At 50.4% G+C, this 22,559-nt stretch overlaps 2 protein-coding genes across 2 annotated transcripts; one reads left to right on the top strand and one right to left on the bottom strand.

Annotated features, from left to right (window-relative positions):
- Positions 1–1,538: 1,538 nt before the first annotated feature.
- On the bottom strand, positions 1,539–6,544 carry ATRAID (all-trans retinoic acid induced differentiation factor; the record flags this gene model as incomplete). The annotated part of the gene is made up of 7 exons (XM_080711338.1): positions 1,539–1,643; positions 1,897–1,994; positions 2,248–2,369; positions 2,594–2,665; positions 3,092–3,163; positions 5,627–5,748; positions 6,446–6,544. The coding sequence occupies 7 exons, from the start codon at positions 6,542–6,544 to the stop codon at positions 1,539–1,541; spliced, it is 690 nt and encodes a 229-aa protein (XP_080567464.1).
- A 321-nt stretch (positions 6,545–6,865) lies between these two features.
- On the top strand, positions 6,866–20,695 carry SLC5A6 (solute carrier family 5 member 6; the record flags this gene model as incomplete). Its single annotated transcript, XM_080711337.1, is given in 21 exon segments — positions 6,866–6,946; positions 11,451–11,525; positions 12,314–12,361; positions 12,364–12,382; positions 12,385–12,425; positions 12,427–12,464; positions 12,466–12,859; positions 13,136–13,201; positions 13,517–13,568; positions 14,071–14,138; positions 14,418–14,572; positions 14,965–15,105; positions 15,291–15,420; positions 16,001–16,089; positions 18,260–18,372; positions 18,695–18,762; positions 19,146–19,232; positions 19,361–19,539; positions 19,711–19,814; positions 20,013–20,128; positions 20,549–20,695. Coding segments are annotated over 21 exon segments (2,211 nt in total).
- Between the last annotated feature and the right edge of the window lie 1,864 nt (positions 20,696–22,559).

Genomic DNA, 22,559 nt, shown 5'->3' with positions numbered 1-22,559 from the left:
GCCGGAGTCGGTCCACGTGGCTGGAGGCGCTGGGTGCCGGAGAGAAGGCGGGCACCGCTGCTGAAGCCCGAGGCGCGCTCGGCGACTGCTCCACTGCGGCTGCGCGGGGGACCGGCAGCGCGAGGGGCGGGGCCGGGCACGTCCGGGGCGGGGCCTGTGGTGGTCCCGCCCCTGGTCTGGCCCCGCCTCCGGAGCAGACCTACACACCCGAAAATCCCCGCATCTGCTAGCAACCCCCAGCCAGGGACACTCAAAGGCAGGGCCTTTCCTCCTTTTTATTTTCTTTTTCCTGGGCTGATGGGGATGGAACCCAGAGGCATTCGATTTCCGAGCTTCACCGCCTAGCTCTTTATTTTAAAACGGGGTTATTTCAAAGTAAATAGCAAAAGAAAGAAAAAGAAAGGCTAGCCAGGTGTGGTGGTGCATGCTTGTAATCCCAGTACTTGGGAGGCTGAGACAGGAGGATCACAGTACGCAGACAGTCTCAGCTACTTAGGCCCTTTGCAACTCAGTTAGACTCTGTTTCAAAATAAAGAATAAAAAATAGGCCTGGGAGTGTAGCTCGGAGGTAGAATGCCCCTGGGTTCCATCCCCACTACCACAAAAAGAAAGAAAAAAAACCCGCCAGAAGTAGTGGGGCATGCTTGTAATCCCAGCATTTGGGAGGTTGAGACTGGAAGATCTCGGTTCAAGGACAGCCTCAGCTACTTTGCAACTCAGAGAGACCCTATTTCAAAATAAAGAATAAAAAATAGGGCCGGGGGAGTAGCTTGGAGGTAGGATGCCCCTGGGTTCCATCCCCAGTACCACCAAAAAAAAAAAAAAAAAAAAAGAGCATGGGTGGCTCAAGTCTGTAATCCCAGTACTTGGCAGGCTGAGACAGAAGGACAGCAGATTTAAAACCAATCTCAATTTAGTGAGACTCTCAGTAACCTATCGAGTCCCTAATGAAAAATAAATAAATAAATAAGAGCCGGGTGTGGTGGTGCATGCTTGTAATCCCAGCGTTTGGGAGGCTGAGACAGGAGGATCATAGTTCATGGACAGCCTCAGCTACTCAGTGAGGCTCTTTTCAACTCAGTAAGACCCTGTTTCAAAATATAGAATAAAAAATAGGGCTGTTGGTGTGTAGCTCGGAGATAGAATGTCCCTGGGTTCCATCCCCAGTACTGAAAAAAAAAATTATATATATATATATATATATATATATATATATATATATATATATGTAAATAATAATGGCTGGGGATGTAGCTTGGAAGTATGTTCCCTGGGTTCAATAATTCCCAGTACCACGAGAGATAAAACAAAGTGTTTATTGTAGTGAAGCAACACAAATGGGAACTGCCACATATCCACATCTGACCCGAATGTCCCAATTTTCCATCCATCTTCCAATTTTTCATTTTCCTTTCGATGTTGGCCTCAGCCTTGAGGAGGACCTACTGGCCAATGATTCCTGTCAAGGAAGCAAATCTTCCTGGCTGGGCTGAAGACAGATCAGGATGATCTTAGGTTGGTAGGAAGCCCTATATGGCTCATGGAGTCTTGGCTTTTCTGCGCTGGGTTCCCCAAAGCAGAACGGAGACGGAGAGTGTGGTGGATCCCAGAATTCCAAAGAACATAAACATTGAGAAGGAGCCCTGTGATTAAGAGACCAAAAAAAAAAAAAAAAAAGTCACACGGTGTTACACAGAGGGTTACAGCCCAAAACCCAGTTCTTTCCTAACAACCTGTGGATAATTCCTAATGACCGTTTGCTAACTCGCCCTAGACAACTGCCCTGCAGTTTCCTCCTCCAGGTAACCGACATCAGCTCTTTGTCCTGCTGCTCTCCTTTCAGAGAGGTGCTCTGTGCACCCCTCTTATCCCTAATAAGAAGGTCTAATTCCTCACCTGGCGCATACACTTGTATCCATGGAAGCCATCGGCACAAACACACTGCAAGAGACCGGGACCGTCAGGTGCACAAGCTCCATTCTCAGGACACATTTCTGAGAGCCAGAGAGAAATAGAGAACATCACTGGATCTCATTTAGATATGTTTCTCAAATATCTGCATTAATTTAAGATTCTCAGGTTACAAATAATCAGAGCACAACAATAATATTTCAAGACCTTTTTCTTCCAAAGGGTTAGAGCCCCAAAACAATGAACAAAAAGTACTTCAGCATCTTTGTCTTTTTGATCTGATGTGTAGAATAAAAGGGAGAAAATTCCCAGAGGAGTAGAGGTAAGACAGCATACCTGGGTCCCCAGTGCTATTGCAAAGGTTCTTTTGTCCTTGGCAGATTTGGTTGTCTACGTAAGAGATAACTTTTTTCCAGGCATTAATGCCTCCAGGACAGCTTACATTTAGTGGCAGTACCCTGGAGACAACAGAGGTGTCATAATGTACAGCCCAGGGGGCTGGGAGTGCATTCAATGGCAGAGCAAATGTTTAACATATAAGAAGTTCTAAATTCAATCCCCAACAGCAAAAAAAAAAAAAAAAAAAAAAAAAAAAAAAAAAAAAAAAGAAGAAGAAGAAGAAGAAGAAAATACAACCCAAAGTGTGCCCTCTTTGATTCTCTTCCCCTACGCTATTACTCACAGAGTCTGGAGCTGGGTAAATCCACGGAAGGTATTGGTCAAGTCATCCTTGAGAGGGTTTGTTTGCAGATCTCTACAAAACATACACTGTTAGCACTCTGCTCAGAAAAGCACCCTGTTTACATCTAACACCATCCTGGACTGGTAATCCAAATCTTTCCCGGAGCTGTCCAACTTTGGGTGATAATACTTATCCACTTATTTTATTTGCAGTACTGGGGATGAAACCCAGGGGCATTCTACCTCCAAGCTACACCCTCAGCCCTATTTTTTATTCTTTTATTTTGAAACAGGGTCTCACTGAGTTGCAGAGAGCCTCACTAAGTAGCTGAGGCTGTTCTATAACCCCCCTCCTCTGGTCTCAGCCTCCCAAAAGCTGAGATGAGATTAGAAGCGAATGCCACCACGCCTGGCTTCTAAAGAGTCCCCATCCCTAAAGACTCTCCAGTCAATACATTACCATAGTCACCTTTAGGGCAACAGGTACCTAACCACTTACATGACAACAGCCGAGTGTGCTTGAGTGAAGTTAGGACCCGGATCCTTCAGAGAACAATTCTGGAGATCCAGCCTGAAGAAATAATTAGCATAACTATGTAATCTCTTTCATCAAAAGAAGCTTAACTAGCCGGGCGTGGTGGCGCACCCTTGTAATCCCGGGGCTTGGGAGGCTGAGACAGGAGGATCGCACAGGTTCGAAGCCAGCCTCAGCTACTTAGTGAGGCTCTCAGCAACTTAGTGAGACCCTGTTTCTAATAAAATATAAAATGGGTCTGGGAGTATAGCCCGGAGGTAGAAAGCCCCTAGGTTCCACCCCCAATACCACAAAAAAAAAAAAAAAAAAAAAGAAGAAGCTTAACTATTCAGTCCCCTTCAGCCTCTATTAAATGCATACAAGTTTGTTTGGAGCCACAAACTAAGTGCAGTGGTGGATTTTTTTTTTTTTTTTTCCTACTGGTGATAGAATCCAGGGGCATACCTCCGAGCTACACACCAACCCTATTTTTTTTTTTTAATTCTTTCTTTGAAACAGGGCCTCACTAAGTTGCAAAGGGCCTCACTCAGTAACTGAGGCTGTCCGTAAACCTGGATCCTCCTGTTTCAGCCCCGCAAATGCTGGGATTACAAGTATATGCCACCACGCCTGGCTAGTAGTGGATGTTTTAATCATGCATTATCCAATAGAGTCAACTTGAACTACATGTAGCTACTTTAAATTAACCTAAAAACTAACGTGTTTCATTTGTATTAGTCACATTTAAAGTTCATGTAAAATGTTATTGGCTGCTGTGTTGATCAGTACAGACACAGAAGATTTCTGTCATCACAGAAAGTTCTATTGGACCACTGTTTTTGTTCTAGTATTTTGTTCAGTAGATCTAAGCACTGGCATGTCTCAGAAGAAATTCTGTGTTTGTCTAGATTAGTGAATCTCATATTATGATTTTCAGATCTACAGAGGACCTATAAGTTAAAAAAAAAAAAAAAAGCGCGCCGGGCATGATGGTGCATGCTTGTAATCTCAGCATTCAGAGGCAGAGAGACAGCCTCAGCTACTTAGCGAGGCACTTCGCAACTCAGTGGGACCCTGTTTCAAAATAAAAAGACTAAAAAATAGGGCTGGAGGTGTAGCTTAGAGGTACAACGCTCCTGGGTTCCATCCCCAATACTGAAAGAAGAAAAAAAAAAGCAAGTCACATAAATGAAAGGTCTCTCCAGGTGTGGGTTCTATACAGGCTGACTATAAACTCTTAGACATTAAGGACCATGATACATTACCTTTTCATCAATATCTATTGCTGTTCAGTCCTTTATTCTACAAATATTGACTGCTTGTAAAATATATGTAACTTAGTATCTTAGTCTTCAAGAGGCTTACAAAGTAGTGGGGAAACAAGATCAACAAAACCAAAAACAATGTGACATTTAAGTTATAAAAGGAAAGAATCACAGGATAACATGCACATATACACACGTGTGTGTATATATATATGTGATACAAATGTATCACATATGCATATATGTAGGCATATATACATACAATAAGCACATCTGGCTGGGTATGGTGGCAAATGCTTGTAATCCCAGTACCCAAGAGGCTGAGACAGGAGGATCACAGGTTTGAGACCAGCCTCAGCAACAATGAGACTCTCACCAATCAAGACTTTATTTAAAAACTGAGGCTGTCCTGGAAACTACAATCCTTCCAAGTATACTGGGGTTACAAGTGTGCACCACCACGCTGGCTAGGTGTGTTCTTAAAACGGTATAAAAAGAGAAAGGACCAGGCCAAAGAGTAAGTCTGAAAGGCTAACTTGCATAAGGGGCCAGGAAGATAAATCTGCTCCAAAATGAAAGGACAAAGTTTGACCACACCAGAGACCACCTTGTAGCCAGAGATTTATTGAAGGAACCGGTATGAAAGGAAGAAACAAAGAAAGAGAAAGAAAGAGAGAGACAGAGGGGTAGAGAGAGAAAGAAGAATCCAGGAAGAGAGGGAGCACATGCTGGGATCAGTGTTATATAGGGGTTTGGGGTTAGGATTGGGGGCTAATAGGCTAGGAGAAATGCCCTTTGAACTAATTGGCTAGAGTCCCATGGGAGGGGGTCTTGCGGCCAGGTAATTGGCTGGGGTCAATGGGGAATGTCCCTTTCACTGATTGGCCAAGGGCACCAGGAGGGGGCAGGTCTCCCAGGTAAGTGACCAGGTGCGGTCAGAGGAGGATGGTAGCTTAACTGGTCAGACCAGGGCCTTTCAGGGAACTTAGCTCATGGGGGGGGGGGGGTGTTCTGAAATAAGAACTTAATTCATCTAACACAAAGCAAAAATGAACTAATCAGAAAAGGGCAAAAAGCCATATTAGAGGTAGAATGCTCCTGGGTTCAATTCCCAGTACCACATACACACACATAGAAAAAAATGCTATAATAAATTTAAACGTTTGAGAATCATGATTTAGATGCCCCCCCAATACTGATCACAAAAGCCAATCAGAAACTCTCTCCCAGGATTCAAGGATGTCTTCTCCCTCACCCCAAGATGGTGCCCTTCTGATTAAGGCAGCAGCGGTCACGCAGTATGAGCTCCGATGTCTGCTTACAGTAAAGGGCCACTTTTGACAAATTTTGCACACTCCCTGGACACTGGGTGCATATCTGTAGAAGAGAAAGAAATCTTATTAGGACTCCAGAAGGAAAAGTGAAGAAGAGAACAATCAAGGAGGAAGCTTTAACCTCTCCCCTGTTCCTCTAACACAGGGCACAGAGGTGGCTAGTGTCCTTTTTATCAGGCTGAGCTAGGATATGGCTGTCTTCCCTCTAGAGCTGAGAGCCGAATCAGCACGCCAGACTTTCAGCACCAGTCCTCGCTCAGGGAAAGTCCTCATCTTTGAGGATCAGTGCTCACGCGAACATTATTTATCATGCCCTCTCTAGAGATTTCTCAACCTGGCAGTCCCGGTTTGGCCGGGTGTAAAAGGACTTGCAGCTACTCAAGAACTCGTCAAGCATTGCACAAAGTACAGCCCTGTCACCGCACTCACGTACGGCATGCGTGAGCGGACAGCTTGCAGAAGAGTCAGAGGACTCGGCTGTACGAAGAACTTCAAATTATTCAAAGGTTAAGGAGCGAGGAGATCAAGTTTCAAAGGTCCTTGAACGTGGGCCGGACGAGGGTGCGGGAGGCCTGAGCGACGTGAGTATTCGGGAGCAGGATCCGGCGGGAGAACGCCTGGGAGTAAGGTCGGGAGGCTTGGGGACAGAGGTCCTCCGGGCTGGCAGGGGGAAGGGGAGAGGGGCGGGCGAGCGCGACACACGGCTGGCCTGCACCCCTGCTTCAAACTTGCTTCTGTACCTCGGGTAGCGCCAGGGCTCTTTCCACTCCCAGAGCCAGGAGCAGGGCCGCAGCCCAGGAAGCCAGGCGCGCAGGTCTGCCCGGCTCGCGAGGAGCCATTTTCCGCTCCTTCCGACCTTCCTGACAGCTCGCGAGAGCCGCGCGCGGGCCCCGCCCCCGGAGCGCCCCGCCCACAGGGGGCGTGGCCCGGCCGCCCCGGCCCGTCGCCCGGGGCCGGCCGCCCAGCCATGGTCTCCTCGAGCTCCGGACCTCGGTGGCGGCTGACGGGCCCACCCCTCTGCGTTTCCCTCTTTAGCTCAGGCCTCCCCGGTGGCCGCTCAGCCTCCGGGGCCGACGGCAGGCTCCCTCAGCCCCGCGCCCCGCGCCCGGGCGCCGAGGCCCCCGCCGCGGGCCGGGCCGCTCCATCCGCCCTCAGTAAACATGGCGGCGCGGCGGCAGGGCCGGGCAGGGGGCGGGGCGCTGTCCTCCTGCCGAGACCCACGTGCGCAGGAGCCGGGGCAGGTGGGCCGGGCGCGGGCGGGGAGCGGGAGGGAAGGGCAGGACGGGCTGTCTCCAGCGCAGGGGCTGGGGCCGTCTGAAGTGCGGGAAGCGGGATGGCGAGCTCGACACGTGTGGAGGGAAGGGGAAAGCTGGGAAAGAAAGAGGGTAAGGGTGATGGAGGAGCGGAGGGCGAAGGGCAAATCTCGGCGGGAGGACACGAGCCTGAGAAGGACCCAGACCCAAGCCTCCTTCACCTCGGTCCTGAGACCGCGCGCTGCGCCCCCCCCCCACCCCCGGAGGGACAGATGCTTCCCTAACCCATTTTCTTTGCCTTTCCAGAAAAGTAGCGATGGTGATTTGGGGAAGAAAGCAGGGATCTTCCTAGCTCTGGCCAAGCCACGGAGGTAAGGCAGAGCAGCGCTACCCCTTTGTGGCCGTGCTCTGACTGAAGGGCGCTGTGGGGGACCCCGAAGGGCGTGTTGGCTTTGGGTAGGGCTTTCCCAAAACTCGTTCAAGCCAACTAGAGTTCACCTTGAGTTGACTGCTGGAGCTTCCCTTCCATGTGTTCCCGGGAATGTGTCTGCAATCTCCAGAATAGATTTATCTTTGGCTGGCGGGCAGATTCATTCATTTTTTTTTTTTTTTTAATACTGGGGATTGAACCCGGGAGTGTCCTACCTTCGACCTACACCCTGACTGGCAAATTTTCTAAGGCAGCAGTAGCTATTAGCATTTTCATAAGATCCCCAAGCCTTTCAGACCTTGTGGAATTTTAGGCTTAAGACGTTTTGTTTTGTTTTGTTTTTTTATTGCGGGTCTGGGGATGGAACCCAGGGGCATTCGACCTCAGAGCTACACCCCCTGCCCCATTTTTTTGTTCTTTATTTTGAAACCAGGTCTCACTGAGTTGCAGAGGGCTTACTAAGTAGCTGAGGCAGTCCGTGAACCGCGATCCTCCAGGTCTCAGCCTCCCGAATGAATGCTGGGATTATAAGCGTGCGCCACACAGCCATCTTGGTTCAAGGCTTTTGAGGGAATTTTTTGGGGGGCCACTAAGTGGCCTCTTTTTGTAGGAATAAGCACAAACCAGTGCATTCTGTGACCAAAGTGACTTAAGCTGTGTGAGAGTGTGTGTGTGTTCAGTATTGAGCCCAGAGGTATTCTGCTTCTCAGCCACACCCTCAGCCCTATTTTTTATTTTGAAATAGTATCTTGCTAAATTACTGAGGCTGGCCTCAAACCTGAGGTCCTCCTGTGTCAGCCTCTGAAGTACTGGGATTACAGGTATGTTCCAGGCTGTGAGTTTGGCTTTTTAAAGCACCCCCCCACCACCACTACCATCAGTTTATTTCCCAGTGTGTAAAGAATTTTAGTGAAACAGCAGTGCGTGGAGAGGCATGCCTGTTACACTAGCATTTGAGAGACTGAGGCAGGAGGATCACAAATCGCAGGTTGGTCTCACCAATTTAGACCCTCAGCAACTTAGAAGCTATTTCAAAATAAAAGGCTTGGGGGTATTACTTGGTGGTAGGATACTTCTTGGTTCAATCCCCAGTACAAAAAGAAACATTTTAGTGAAACAATTCAGCTCTTTCTTTTGGCTTTTTTTTTTTTAGAAAGTCATTGCTCTGTTCCTAGAATCAGATCCTGTTAAAGACTTTTTTACTGAGTTGGTATTTTTCCTGCCTCACCTGCTCTCTCTTTAGCTGTCCAAGAGGGTTCTCTGCACTTCATGTAAGTAAGGTTTTATCAGAAAGCCCCATCAGAGCCGGGCGTGGTGGTGCAGGCTTGTAATCCCAGCATTTGGGAGGCTGAGACCGGAGGATCACGGTTCAAGGACAGCCTCAGCTTCTACTTAGTGAGGCCCTTTGCAACTCAGTGAGACCCTGTTTCAAAATAAAGAATAAAAAATAGGGCAGGGGGTATAGCTCGGAGGTTGAATGCCCCTGGGTTTCCATCCCCAGACCTGGAAAAAAAAAAAAAAAGAGAAAGCCCCATCAGTTTATCTCAGCAGTAGTGGGTCCCCATTCTTTCTCTTACCACCTGCCTCTTCATACCACTAACCTTTTAGTACTACATGGTTTGTTTGTTTTGTTTTTATAGTGTTAAGGATTGAGCTAATGATCTTCTACCTCTGATCTACATCCCCAGCCCTTTTTTATTTTTTGTTTTGAAGCAGGCTTTCACTAGGTTGCTGAGAGTCTAAGTTGGTGAGGCTGTCCTCAAACCTGCAATCCTCCTGCCTTGGCCTCCCAAGTACTGGGATTACAGGTATGTGCCACCATGCCTGGTGTGCTACATGTTCTTAGTTGCACACAGCAGACATCTCTTGTACTTTTTAGTAGTTCCTATTATCTCTGTTTTAGCAGTAAAAATTTGTCAAAGAGGACCAATAAAACTCAAGCTGTTGTAATATTCAAAGGCCCCGGGCATCTTTAGGTTAAACCCAAAAGGCCTATTGAGAATCTTATACTAGCCACTAGCATTTCTTTCTTTTATTATTTCCTTTTCTTTCTTTCTTTCTTTCCTTATTTATTTTTTTTTATTTTTATTTTTTATTTTTTGGTGGTACTGGGGATGGAACCCATGGGCCTTCTACCTCTGGGCTACACTCCCAGACCTATTTTTACATTTTTATTTGGAAACAGGGTCTCAAGCCAGCGCGCGCGGCTGGCTTCGAACCTGCGCGATCCTCCTGTCTCCGCCTCCCAAGCGCGGGGATCACAAGCGTGCGCCACCACGCCCGGCCGGCCACTAGCATTTCTGACTAGAGACCATGTGACTTGAGGGTTGCCAGCCCTGATTTCTTCTCTTCATCGGTCCCAGGAGTTTCAGAGTTCAGGTTTAGTCTGCGTGAAGGTTGCCAAGAAGGCAACATCTGTCAGACAACACAGCGTAGAAGAGACAAGATGGTTTGATCTTTCCTAGTGGGCAGGAGCAGAAGACACAGTTTATAGTCATCTGTCTCTAGGTTAGTTGAAATCTAACCTATGTTCCATGAATGGCTAACTTCAGTTCATACTCTGCTCCTGCCGGGCCAGAGTATATAGTGAGGAAAAGGCCTCTGATGAGTCACCTCTCAGCTATAGATAGACTGACTTTCCTTAGAGGATGCTTGCTTTCTTTCTTGTTTTGTGTAACCTTAAGCAAGTTAATTTTTAATTTTTGGTTGCTTTGTGAAAGCTAGAGTTCTCTTTCTCGTTTTTCTCTCTCTTCTCTTTTTTTTTTTTTTTTTTTTTCCTTTTTGTACTGTGGAATAAACCTAGGGGTATTCTATCTCTGAGCTATATCCCCAACCCTTTATTTTTTTTTATTTTTTTTTATTTTTGGAGGTACTGGAGACTGAACCCAGGAGCATTCTACTCCAAGCCACACCCCCAGCCCTATTTCTTATTCTTTGTTGTGAAAGAGGGTTTCACTAAGTTGCAGAGGGCCTCACTAAATTGCTGAGGCTGGTCATGAGCCTGTGATCGATCCTCCTGTCCCAGCCTCCTAAGTGCTGGGATTACAAGTGTGCACCACCACACCTAGCTTGTTATTTTTATTTCAGAATAGGATATCCTTAAGTTGCTGAAGCTAGCCTCAAACCTGCAATCTTCCTGTCTCAGCCTCCCAAGTACTAGGATTACAGGCATATATTACTATACCTTTTGCCTTCTTGCCTGGTGAGTATTCTTGTCTTAAACTAAGACATGATGTTTGAACATATTAGCTGTTTTATTTAGTGTTGTTCATGTTTATAAAGCCCTTATCCTGCTGCTGGGTTACATAGCAGGTATTCAGAAAATGTTAATTATTCTCTTAGGTTGCTTAAATACAATCTATAGTTTTTGTTTCTGTTTTGAAACAAGGTCTCACTAAGTTGTAGGCCTCACTAAGTTGCTGGCCGTGAACCTGTGATCCTCCTTTTTCAGCCTCCCAACTACTGGGATGACAAATATGTTCCACCATGCCTGGTTTATAGTATTTTTTTCTCTATACCAATATGTACTCTTAAGGGATTGCTTCTGAAGACAAGGGGATATACCAGAAGAAAATCACTAGGCTGAGTTCTCATCTGTCCTCTGACAATATTTGCCAGTACTTATGGAAAATTTGCTTGAGTCACCTGAGCCTTTGTGAGATTGTCTATGAAATGAGGGGGTTGTAAGCATGATTTATGATTTCTTTAAATTTTGAAATACCGTGGTCTTATCTTTGTTCCTCTGAGGGTTTTAGAATATTTTTGAAGGATGACTGTTTCTTGTGTAGGAGTTTGAAAAGCAACTTTCTTGTCTTCTCTTAGCTCCTTTCCCACTCTCTCCAGCACACAGAGTGCCAAGAGTGACTTGGGCTGAAAGCCTAATCCATCTAGGAATGCTGTTGAATGTGAGCTCCCTGTTCCCCATTCTGGAACTTCTTTCTAGGGCTGGGTTGGGGGCCAAAAGGTGATCGGGCCATGTGGATCACAGCGATTGGCTCACTAAAGGGCCAGAACAAATAGCTGCTGAGCTTTCCCTGCCCTCACTCCCTGGTCTCTCCACAGCCACTTGTAGAGCCAGACCTCAGCCTCCACCCAGCTCCAAGCGGATCTGCCTCAGCCCAGGGATTGCTTCTCCAGGTAGGAGTCTGCCCGCAGCAGTGTGGGGCTGCTCTCCCCAGCTGTTCCTTGCTGCCAGTTCCCTGGCTGGTCAGCTTCTCTCTCAGGTGGCCCTAGAATCCTAGCTTTCAGCCCCTGGCTCCAGCATGATGCCCTTGCCTCTCTCTCTCTCTAACTCTTTGGAATCCCACTGTTCTTACCAGATCTGCAGTTGATGGTGGTGGGCAGGCCGAGGGGCTGAGAGATTGGGTGGCAGGTGTACGTAGTAGTGTTAGGAGAATGTTAAGAAAAGGGCACAGAGCAGTTGGCCTGCTGACGTCTGGAATGGAGTTTGGGCTGCCATGGAGCCAAGCTCCTAGTGGTCAGTGCTAAGAAGGGGTCCCCTTAGGAGGGTGACTGGGCTCGCAGCAGGAGGTGAAGCCCTGCTGTCATTAGTCTGCTTCTCTTCCCTGCAGGGCTGAGGCGCCAGGATGGGCTCTGTTGGCTTACCGTGTTATAGTGATTGGGTCTGTGCCTGCGAGTGGAGGCAAGGCGTTCTGAAAAGAAACTTGGTCTACAGTTGATTTTTCTTTTGCTGTTCAGGTGGAGGCCTGAGAATGTTCTTGAATTTCACAGCTCTGCATATCCAGACATCCTAGCCAAGCTACTTCCTCCCTCCCCTGTCGCCCCCACCAAACCCATCCCGGGCTGTCGCAGGCAGTCACCACCACACTGGCCGATGCAGGTCTGATTGATACAGCGTGTCCCAGACCTGAGGGTGGGTGGCCAAGAGCGCAAAGTAGGCTTGACTAGCCGCTGACTCCTCGCAGCTCACACTGGACCATGTGACTGGGTGGAGGAGGAGGACTGTGAGACTGTGGCTGAGAGCCAGCTCATAGCCATTGCCTACCCCTGCCCCGCCGAGTGGCAGCCCAGAGCCCAGGAGCAGCACCTGGCTGCAGAGCACAGACACCGTGAAGATGAGTGCAGGGCTGGCCACCTCAGTGCCCCTCCTTTCAACCTTGGACACAAGTGTGGCCACCACCACCACCTTCTCCCTCGTGGACTACGTGGTGTTTATTCTGCTGCTGCTTCTCTCCCTGGCTATCGGGCTCTACCATGCTTTCCGTAACTGGGGCCACCATACCGCCGGTCAGCTGCTGATGGCGGATCGCAAAATGGGCTGCCTGCCTGTGGCACTGTCCCTGCTGGCCACCTTCCAGTCAGCTGTAGCCATCCTGGGCGCGCCATCCGAGATCTACCGATTTGGGACCCAGTATTGGTTCCTGGGCTGCTCCTACTTCCTGGGGCTGCTGATCCCTGCTCACGTCTTCATCCCAGTCTTCTACCGCCTGCATCTCACCAGCGCCTATGAGGTGAGCAGGGAAGGAGGAGAGAGGCATAGGGGACCTCCAGGGACAGGGATGCGAAGAGAACAGGATAAGAGGGGCAGAGAAGCCCCCTGAGTGTCTCGGTTCTTCCTGGGCGGGGCGGGTGGAGGTGGGGGTCGGGAGCGTGCCGTGCTGTCAGGGCTCACAGTGGATGTGCACTGGATGTCCTCTCGTTTTCCAGGCCTTTTGAGGGAAGGGGTGTGTGGTTGGGTATAGTCAGGAGTAATGCTGTATCTTTTTTTTCTGTGTATTTTTGCCCAGTACCTAGAGCTTCGATTCAATAAAGCAGTGCGGGTTTGTGGAACCTTGACTTTCATCTTTCAAATGGTAGGTGGAATGTGATAGAAATGAGTCCGGGCATGGCAGGGAGCTGAACTTGGGCATGCTGAGGGAGCTGGAGCTTCTCCGCTCGCAGACTGGCAGGATTGAGGTTCCTGCGAGGGACCCGCATGAATGAGCCCCTCAGTGGGATCCTGCTGCCCATCCTGTCCACATGCCATCACGGACGTGGTGTTGGGAGTAAGGTGGGCTCCTAGAAGGAGAGGGAGAGGAGAGCAAGCCCAGGAGAGTGGAGGCTCTGGGGATATTGGAGCTGAGGTCACTATATCTTCTCTTCCCTTCACATCCTCTCATACCCAACAGGTGATCTACATGGGGGTTGCGCTCTACGCTCCATCCTTGGCCCTCAATGCAGGTGAGGAGTCACGGCCCCTGGCTTCCAGCAGTGGCAGGTTGGGAAAACGCCTTTGGAAGAGGAGTGAGCCAAAAAGATTCTGACCTTGGGGCTAAGGATTTAGCTCAGTGGTAGAGTGCTTGCCTAGCATTTGTCCCTGAGGTCCTGGTTTCCATCCCTAGCACCTGGGAAAAAGACATATGTATGTAAAATGTTGAAATAAAGGGCCTTGGTCAGGGAGTTAATTCACTTCATGGGCCCTTGAGTTGATCTCTACCAGAGATGGATGCAGGCTTGGGTCACCTTACTTGAAAGCTGACCAAACATTACCTTGCCTCACCTGAATTGGTTAATCAATACCTTTCGGTGGAGCTCTATTAACATACTCCTCCGGGTGGTGAATGATTCATTTCATTGTTAATGACTAATTTATAGAGGCTTCACCTCTATAGCTTGACCTAGCCGCCCTCATCAGGGCTTCCCCTCCTGCAGAGATAGGAGTGTGGCTTTTATCTGCTTACAGTGACTGGCCTTGACCTGTGGCTGTCTGTGCTGACCCTAGGCATTGTCTGTTCCATCTATACGGCCTTGGTAAGTGCAAGAAGTCTTGAAGGATGGGAGGAAAAGAAAAAGAAGGGTGAGTTAAGAATATAGGAGAGATAGGATGAAATTCTGGGGGCGGATGAGCTGAGATTAGCATGGGATATAGGAGAGGGGATGGCCTAGGAAGGTAGAAGACGCATGGGGATGCTGCCAACAGTCTTAGCGATCAGCCCTGATGGCGGCGTTGCACCCTCGCTGGTGGCATGATGTCTTCCTTGAGGATGGTCTGAAGACATTTGTGGTAGGTGTGATGTCTTTTCCCTGCAGGGTGGGCTGAAGGCTGTCATCTGGACAGACGTGTTTCAGACGCTGGTCATGTTCCTTGGGCAGCTGGCAGTTATCATCGTGGGGTCAGCCAGAGTGGGCGGCCTGGGGCACGTGTGGGACGTAGCTGCCCAGCATGGCCACATCTCTGGGATCGTGTAAGTAGATGCCTTCTCCTAACTGGGGTGTGCTCAGCAGTGGAAGCTGAGCCTGGCCTCCCGCTTAGCATCTGGACAGTAAGAAGCAGCAGGCAAGCTGGGAAGCCTTGTGTGCGACACTGCGGGGGGGGGCGTGGTCACAGGGCCTGGCTGCGTATGGAAGGTCAGGACATTCCTGGGATGGTCCTGGGACGAGGCTGGGGTCCAGGAAGGATGCCCTCCTTCCAGCTGGCCACGCTGTCACTGAGTCCACCCAGCCAGCTTCTTGTCTTCGGTCACCTCCCTGGTCTAGCAGTGTTTCTGCTCTGTTTTTTGCTGACCTCTTGCCAGGAGGGACGGACGGACAAGTCAGTGTCGGGCTGTGGACAGTGACCAGGTGGCGTCTCTTGCAGGCTGAATCCAGACCCCTTTGTGCGGCACACCTTCTGGACCTTGGCCTTCGGGGGTGTCTTCATGATGCTCTCCTTGTATGGGGTGAACCAGGCTCAGGTGCAGCGCTACCTCAGTTCCCGCACAGAAAAGGCTGCTATCCTGTGAGTGCAGGCCCAGGAAGCAGGCAAGGGCCAGGGGGTTCCTGTAGACACTTGGGGGGGGGCAAGATGACGGCTCACAGGGGCCCACTGGAGCTGGGAAGTGGGCCTCTTTTCTGGAGGCTCAGGAGGGTGTGTGCCTGATGGTGACCACTAACACTCTCTCTTGGCCGTGGCCTCTCTTGCAGCTCCTGCTACGCGGTATTCCCCTGCCAGCAGGTGGTTCTCTGCATGAGCTGCCTAATCGGCCTGGTCATGTTTGCTTATTACCAGGAGCATCCCATGAGCCCTCAGCAGTCTCAGGCAGCTCCCGACCAAGTGAGAAGGCCTCCCTGGTTCCTTCCTATGCTGATAGGAGGCCAGACCAAGCCCTCAAGGAGTGTCTGGGTGGCTACAGAAAAGACTTCTGCCTTGGACAGGAGATGGATGCAAAGTCCTCTCCCACTCTGAGGTTCCACAGTCTTGTCATATCCCAGCCCCTGTCATCATCCAGTTACTGCTCAGTCCACTGTGTGTATGTGTTTTTTGGGGGGTGGCTGTCTTTACCTACTCCCCACCATGCACCAAATGCTCTGCTGGGCTGCTCCACCCATGGTCCCATCTAAGCCTCCAGCTGCCTCATTTTACAAAGGAGAGACCAGCTTGGCAAAGCAGGCAGGTGCTCCATCACACTGCTGGTTAGAGGCAGAGCTGGGAGGTGGGCAGCGTAATTCTCCCTCCAGACCCCCTTTTCTCTCTGTTTGGGGGAGGTCGCTTGGGGCAGCAGATGCTGTGTGTCTGGCTCCCCTTCCTGATGTGCCCAGGCTCTGTGAACAGGCAGGCATGTGTGGGAGGCTTTCCTGTCCGGCTTACCTGAGGAAGGCATCCCTCTAAGAAGAGCTTTCTGCTCCGCTTACAGTTTGTCCTCTTCTTTGTGATGGACCTCCTGAGAACACTGCCGGGCCTGCCGGGGCTGTTTGTTGCCTGCCTCTTCAGCGGCTCCCTCAGGTACCCGCTTCCCCTCTTCCTTGTGGGGTGGCCTCCTACCCCTGCTCAGCACATGGGGCAAGTGGAGGAGGGGTCCGGGTCCCACTGAGTTTCTCGCCTTGGGGAGTCAAGGGACGTTCATCCGTGTAACACAGAGCACTGGCTCTCCCGTGTGCCCTGTTTTGGCTAAGGGGTCTTCTACAATAATAGGAATTGATCCACTTGAACAAAACCTATACTCACATCAGAAAGAGTATCACTTGGGAGGCTGAGAGGGGATCCCAGGCTCAAGGTCAGCCTCAGTAAGTGAGACCCCGTTTCAAAATTTAAAAAAGAAGTTGGGCATGGTGATGGTGGCGCACACCTGTAATCCTAGTACATGAGAAGCTGAGACGGGAGGATCACAGGTTCGAAGCCAGCCTTAGCCACTTAATGAGGCTGTCAGTAACTTAGTAAGATCCTGTTTTCACCTTTTTTTGTGGTACTAGAGATTGAACCCAGGAACATTCTACCTTTGAGCTACACTCCCAACCTTACCTTTTTTTTTTTTTTTTTTTTTACGGTACTAGGGATAGAACCCAGGGGCATTGTACCTGAGCTGCACTCTCAGACCTATTTTTTAGGCTATTTATTTATTTATTTATTTATATTTTTGTGGTGCTGGGGATGGAACCCAGGGGCTATGCTACCTCTGGGCTATACTCCCAGACCTATTTTATACTTTATTTGGAAACAGGGTCTCACTAATTTGCTGAGAGCCTCCCTCAGTAGCTGAGGCTGGCTTTGAACCTGTGCAATCCTCCTGTCTCATCCTCCCAAGCGCTGGGATTACAAGCCACCACTCCCATCAAGGCCTTTTATTTTTGAAACAGGGTCTCGCTGAATTGCAAATTGTACCTCCCTCCCAAATGCTGGGATTGCAGGCGTACGCCACCACACCTGGCTATTTTCATTTTTTGAAACAGTACCTTGCTAGGTTGCTGAGAATCTCACTACTTGCCCAAGCTGTTCTTAAACCTGCGATTCTATTTCAGACTCACAGGTACTGGGATTATAGGCACGTACCACTACACCTGACTCAAGACCCTGTTTCCTTTTTTTTTTTTTTTTTTTTTTTTTTTTGTGGTACTGAGGATGGAACCCAGGGGCATTGTACTTTCAAGCTACACCTCCAGCCCTATTTTTTTAGTCTTTTTAGTTTTGAAACAGGGTCTCACTGAGTTGCAAAGGACCTCTCTAAGTAGCTGAGGCTGTCCGTGAACTGCAGTCCTCCTTTCTCTGCCTCCTAAATGCTGGGATTACAAACATGGGCCATCATACCCGACCGAGACCCTGTTTTCAAATTAAAAAAAATAGGGGTGGGGATATAGGTTACCTGACTCAAGACCTTGTTTTCAAATAGAAAAGGTAAAATAGGGGTGGAGGTGTAGCTCAAAGGTAGAATGTCCCTGGGCTCAACCCCCAGTGCCACAAAAAATTTTAAGAAGGACTGGGAACTAGGCATGGTGACTCACATCTATAATCACAGTACTTTGGAGGCTGAGACAGGAGGATCTCAGGCTCAAGGCCATCCTTAGCAACTTAATAATTTCATGACACCATGTTTCAAAGTAAAATATAAAATAGGGCTGGGGGGTATAGCTTGGAGGTAGAACACCCTGGGTAAAAAAGGGCTGGGATAGAATGTCCCTGGGTTAAATCCCCAGTACAAAATATAAAAAGGACAGTGTTCTAGACCAGGGGTGCTCTCTTGCCTGGGTAATAGAGCACATGCAAGGCCCTAACTTTGATCACCGGCACCACCAAAAAGGGGGCAGAGGCAGTGCCCCTGCCGTCTAGACCTCCTTTTAGGTAGCCTCAGTTCCATCTCAGGATGGCTTCTTTGTGTGTGTGTGGGGGGGGGCGGGGGTACTGAGGGTGGAACCAGGGGCTTTCTACCTCTGGGCTACCTATTTTCTATTTTATTTGGAAACAGGGTCTCACTAAGTAGCTGAGGCTGCCTTCGAACCTGTGCGATCCTCCTGTCTCAGCCTCCCAAGCTCTGGGATTACAAGCATGCACCACCACGCCCAACTAGGAAGGCTTCTTGGCTACATGTGACCTCTAGGGTGCTGCTCCTGTCACAGAGCCCCTGTTCGTCTGGCTTCCTGCTCCCGGACTCAGTACTGCTCATCATTTTCTTCCTTCCCAGCACCATATCCTCTGCTTTCAATTCACTGGCAACTGTCACGATAGAAGACCTGATTCAGCCCTGGTTCCCCGAGTTCGCTGAAAGACGGGCCCTCATGCTTTCCAGAAGCCTCGGTGGGGTTTTGCTCCTGTATATCATCAGTCTTGGGCTTTCGGAGACCCTGACCGTTGTCATCAGTCTGCTGTAAAGTGCTGTATCCTGGGGCACTTGCTGGATGAAGCATGCCGCCTTCATCGTGGCTGTTTACGTCTTGGGCATTTCCTCGGGAGGTGTCTGAGGCGTCAGAGTGAGGAGAGGGCGGAGGGACCTGGAACTGGGTGTGGGGTCGTACTCCCTCTCGGGGACACAGAAGCGGTGGTCTGGGGGAGGGTCGCATCCCCTTGTGTATGTGTGTTTACTCACATTGGCTTGTTCCTTCCCTTCGCGTTTCCCCAGCCTTTGGCTACGGGCTGCTTTGTCTGGGAATGGCCTATATTTCCTCCCGCATGGGATCCATGCTGCAGGTAATGACTATGGAGAAGCACTTTGTAAAGGAGGAAAGGAATTGATTGAAATAGGAAATTGTGGCAGCTGTTTTAAGGGGCCCTGGCTTAAGAAGCCGATAACAAAAATTCCCCTTTGAGGGACCACCATTAGCTGTGAACAGACTCTCAAGTGCCAAAAAGCACCCCAGTCTTTTTCTGGGATGTCAGCTCAGAGAGACCTAGGGATCAGCTGCAGAGAAGAGCCCAGAGCATGTGCCCCTCCATTCCTGCGCTCGAGTCATCCTGGTAGAAGAGATGGGTAGCTGAAGAGAGGGGCTGGGGCGGTGGCCATGGCTGTGCTCTGCTGGTGAGGCTGGGGCCTGTGAGCCGATGCTCTTAATTCCTCCGCCCTTCCTCCCCAGGCGGCAATCAGCATCTTCGGCATGGTTGGGGGGCCGCTGCTCGGACTCTTCTGCCTCGGGATGTTCTTCCCTTGTGCCAACCCTCCTGTGAGTGACGCGCCTGGCTCCACGTCTTGTGCATGGGGGGCCCGTGGACTGGTGGGCAGGGCTTTTTGAAGGGGGCTGTTGTGAAGATTTGGCCTTGCAACAGGACAGTGTGCTGTGTCTCTGGGCAGGGTGCCATCGTGGGCCTATTGGCGGGGCTTGTCATGGCCTTCTGGATCGGCATCGGGAGCATAGTGACCAGCATGAGCTCTAGCACGGTGCCCTCTTCCTTTAATGGGTCCAGCTTCTTCCTGCCCAGCAATCTCACCGCCACCACTGTGACGACCCTGATGTCCACCACCCTCTCCAAGTGAGGCGGGGCAGTAGCTCAGTTTTGAGGGATGGCACAGGGGCCTTGCTAAGGAATGGGCCACCAGAGGCCTCAGGGAAGTGTTGGATTGGGTTCCAAGACCTTGCAGGCATGTGAATCCTGGTGCTAGCCCTGTGAACCATTTGTCCTCACCCCTCTGCTCTCTTCCAGGCCCACAGGGCTGCAGCGGTTCTATTCCCTGTCCTATTTATGGTACAGCGCTCACAACTCCACCACAGTGATTGTGGTGGGCCTTACTGTCAGTCTCCTCACTGGTAAGGATGTGGGGTTGGGGGCTCTCGGGGACTGAATTCTGGGGGAGGGTGGACTCTGCCCTTCGGAGCCCCTGGTGGCGGGAACAGCCAGGCTTCCCGGCTGAGCTCCATGAGGTGGTGGGGGCTGGGACCTTGGCAGCAGAGCTGGCTGCCCTGGAGATTCCCTGGAAGGAGACTCAGAAGCACTTTTGTCTGCAGGGGGCATGCGGGGCCGGTCCCTGAACCCTCAAACCATTTACCCCGTGCTGCCCAAACTCCTGGCCCTCCTGCCCATGTCCTGTCAGAAGCGGCTTTGCTGCAGAAGCCACAGCCAGGTGGGCCCCTCTGCCATGTGACCCTGTCCTTTCTTGTAGATGCCACCTGCAGTCCAGGTTCCTTTCCATCCCTTTCCCTCTCCCCTCCCTCCACTGCCCCTCTCTCGGATCATCTGCCCAAGCGGGGACGGTCCCCCAGCAGCAGCCCCAGGCTCCTCCCATAGGGCCACCTTGGACTGGAAGGAGAGAAGATTTGGGACACGGCACAGTTCAGCTAGGGCCATTCTGCTGCCCTCCTCCCACCCCTCCCATCTGCCCCAGGAGCTCCTCCCTCTCCTCCCCTGCACACCACCAGCCTGGCTGGCTCCCTTCTAGCAGGGGAGGAGCAGGGCGGCTACCTTTCCTGCGTGCTCCCTTCACCAGCCCCCCACATTCACCAGCCCTCCATGTTCACCAGCCGTCTTGGCTTTGTGTTCCTAGGACGTCCCCATGGACACCAGCCTGTTTCCAGAGAAGATGAGTAACGGGGTGCTGTGGGAAGGAAGAGACAAGGAGGCGGTGTCTGAGCAGAGCCCAGCCTACCAGGGGAGCAGCCCCACCTTTGTTCTCCAGGAGACCTCCCTGTGAGGTGGACTTGGGCCCCAGCCTCTGTCCTCACCCTGTAGTGCAGGGATGAGTCACTCGATGTGTCTGCGGGACTGGGTCCAGGTGGCCTTGCCCCCACCAGAGAACCTTGTTCTTTAAGCTTCTTGCCCACAGTGGAGGCTGTCCCGCATCAGCCGTGTGAGTGAGGTTTCTCCTCGCCCCTTGCCAGTGTATTCTCTGGAGGATCAGGCTGGGGGCAAGATTGTGCCAGAAATAAGGATAGGAGTGGGACCTCTGGGAAAAGGACAGTGGTTTCTGATTCAGCATAGCCAGGGCCCTTTGGAGTGGTTAGAAATGGCACTTCAATTATAACTGCCCCAGGGTCCAATTTGGAAAGATTGACCAGCTCCACCAGGAAGCTTGAAGCTCCCTAGCCGCCGCTGCGCCCTTCTCATCCCGTCTCAGCACTGAGTGTCAGCCTCCCTGAGCTCTGTGATTACATTCAGGTGGTCTGTGGCACCCAAGCCCCTTTCCTTCATATCACCTACCTCCTTTCTTGAGAGGGAGTTTTCGGTGGCCCCGGGCCTCTCAGAATAGACGTGTTCGTCTACTTTGTATAGTGGGAGAGTTTTCCACTTCACTGGCCCCATCTGCCATCTTGGGAATGGGCACCTGAGGTCAGGGCCATGGCGATGTCCTGTGCATGGTCCACCCATTGAACCAGGAGACATTCTGGTGTTGTTCTCAATACTCCTGATTTTTTTTTGGAGTTTCTTCCTTACATCTTGTTCCTAGGGAATAAAAACTGTGGATCTAGAGTCTGGGCTTCTGTACTGTCTCCAGCTGTTGTCTAACCAGCCCCAGCCCTAAAAAGGCAGAGCCTCCCTCCGCTGAGGAGGAGCGGAGGTGCCTGGTGCTGGGGTTTGGAGTCTGCAGTCATTGGAAGGTGCGTCCACCCCTTGAGGTTTCTTACCTCCCCTGGCTTGTCTATCACCTCACTCACTCCTCATGAAGACTCATTCCAGGAGCCCCTGAAGACACCAAAGTCCTCAGATGTGCACACACAGCCCTTACATAAAACGGTGTGGTATTTGCACTTAGTCTATCATGCTAGGATTTTGTCCCATTCAAGTCCTGCATCCTGTTTCAAGTGTCCTAGTACAGCCATCTCTGGGGCAAAGTCTATGCAAAGCAGAAGAGGAGCACTTGCAGCTCAGGCGTGGAAGGGGGGAGCAGCGATTGTGCGTCTCAGGATCTTAAACCAGGTGCCACCTTTGGCAGTTTAGCTTCAAAATAAGTTGCAGGGACCCAGGCATGGTGGAACACATTTGTAATCCCAGTACTTGAGAGGCGGAGACAGGAGGATTGCAAATTCGAGACCAGTCTCTGCAATATAGTAAAACCCTTAAAAATAAAATCGGACTAGGAGTGTAGGTCGGAAGTAGAACACCCCTGAGTTCAGTTCCCAGCACCACGCACACAAACTATATTCAGTGTAGCCAGTTGGTCACACCTTTGATCCCACGAGCAGGGAGGCTGACTTGGGAGAAATGAGAACATTTGAGGCCAATCAGGGAAACAGACCCTGTCTCAAAATGAAAAGGGCTGGTTATGTAGGGGGGTTAGTCGCTAGTACCACACACACACACAAATTTATTGTATGGATAAGTAAGACATAGTCCTTAAGTATTATGTAATTGTTACATTTTCCAATACACATATATCTGATTTATGCCTTGGGAAAGAAGTATGTCATCTGCATTTTTATTGTTTGGTACTGGTGTTGAATACAGTATCTTATGAGTGCTAGGCAAGTGCTGTCTACTTTTGAGCTATACCCTTAGCACATATCTGTATTTTGTGTTGATTGAAATTATATTTGTAGAGCCCGGCGAGGTGGCGCACG

Source organism: Muscardinus avellanarius, assembly GCF_963383645.1.
Source record: "Muscardinus avellanarius genome assembly, chromosome: 15".
In the NCBI taxonomy this organism is placed as follows: Eukaryota; Metazoa; Chordata; class Mammalia; order Rodentia; family Gliridae; genus Muscardinus; species Muscardinus avellanarius.
The sequence above is the reverse complement of the archived record's forward strand: the minus strand, read 5'-3'. Positions and strand labels throughout refer to the sequence as shown.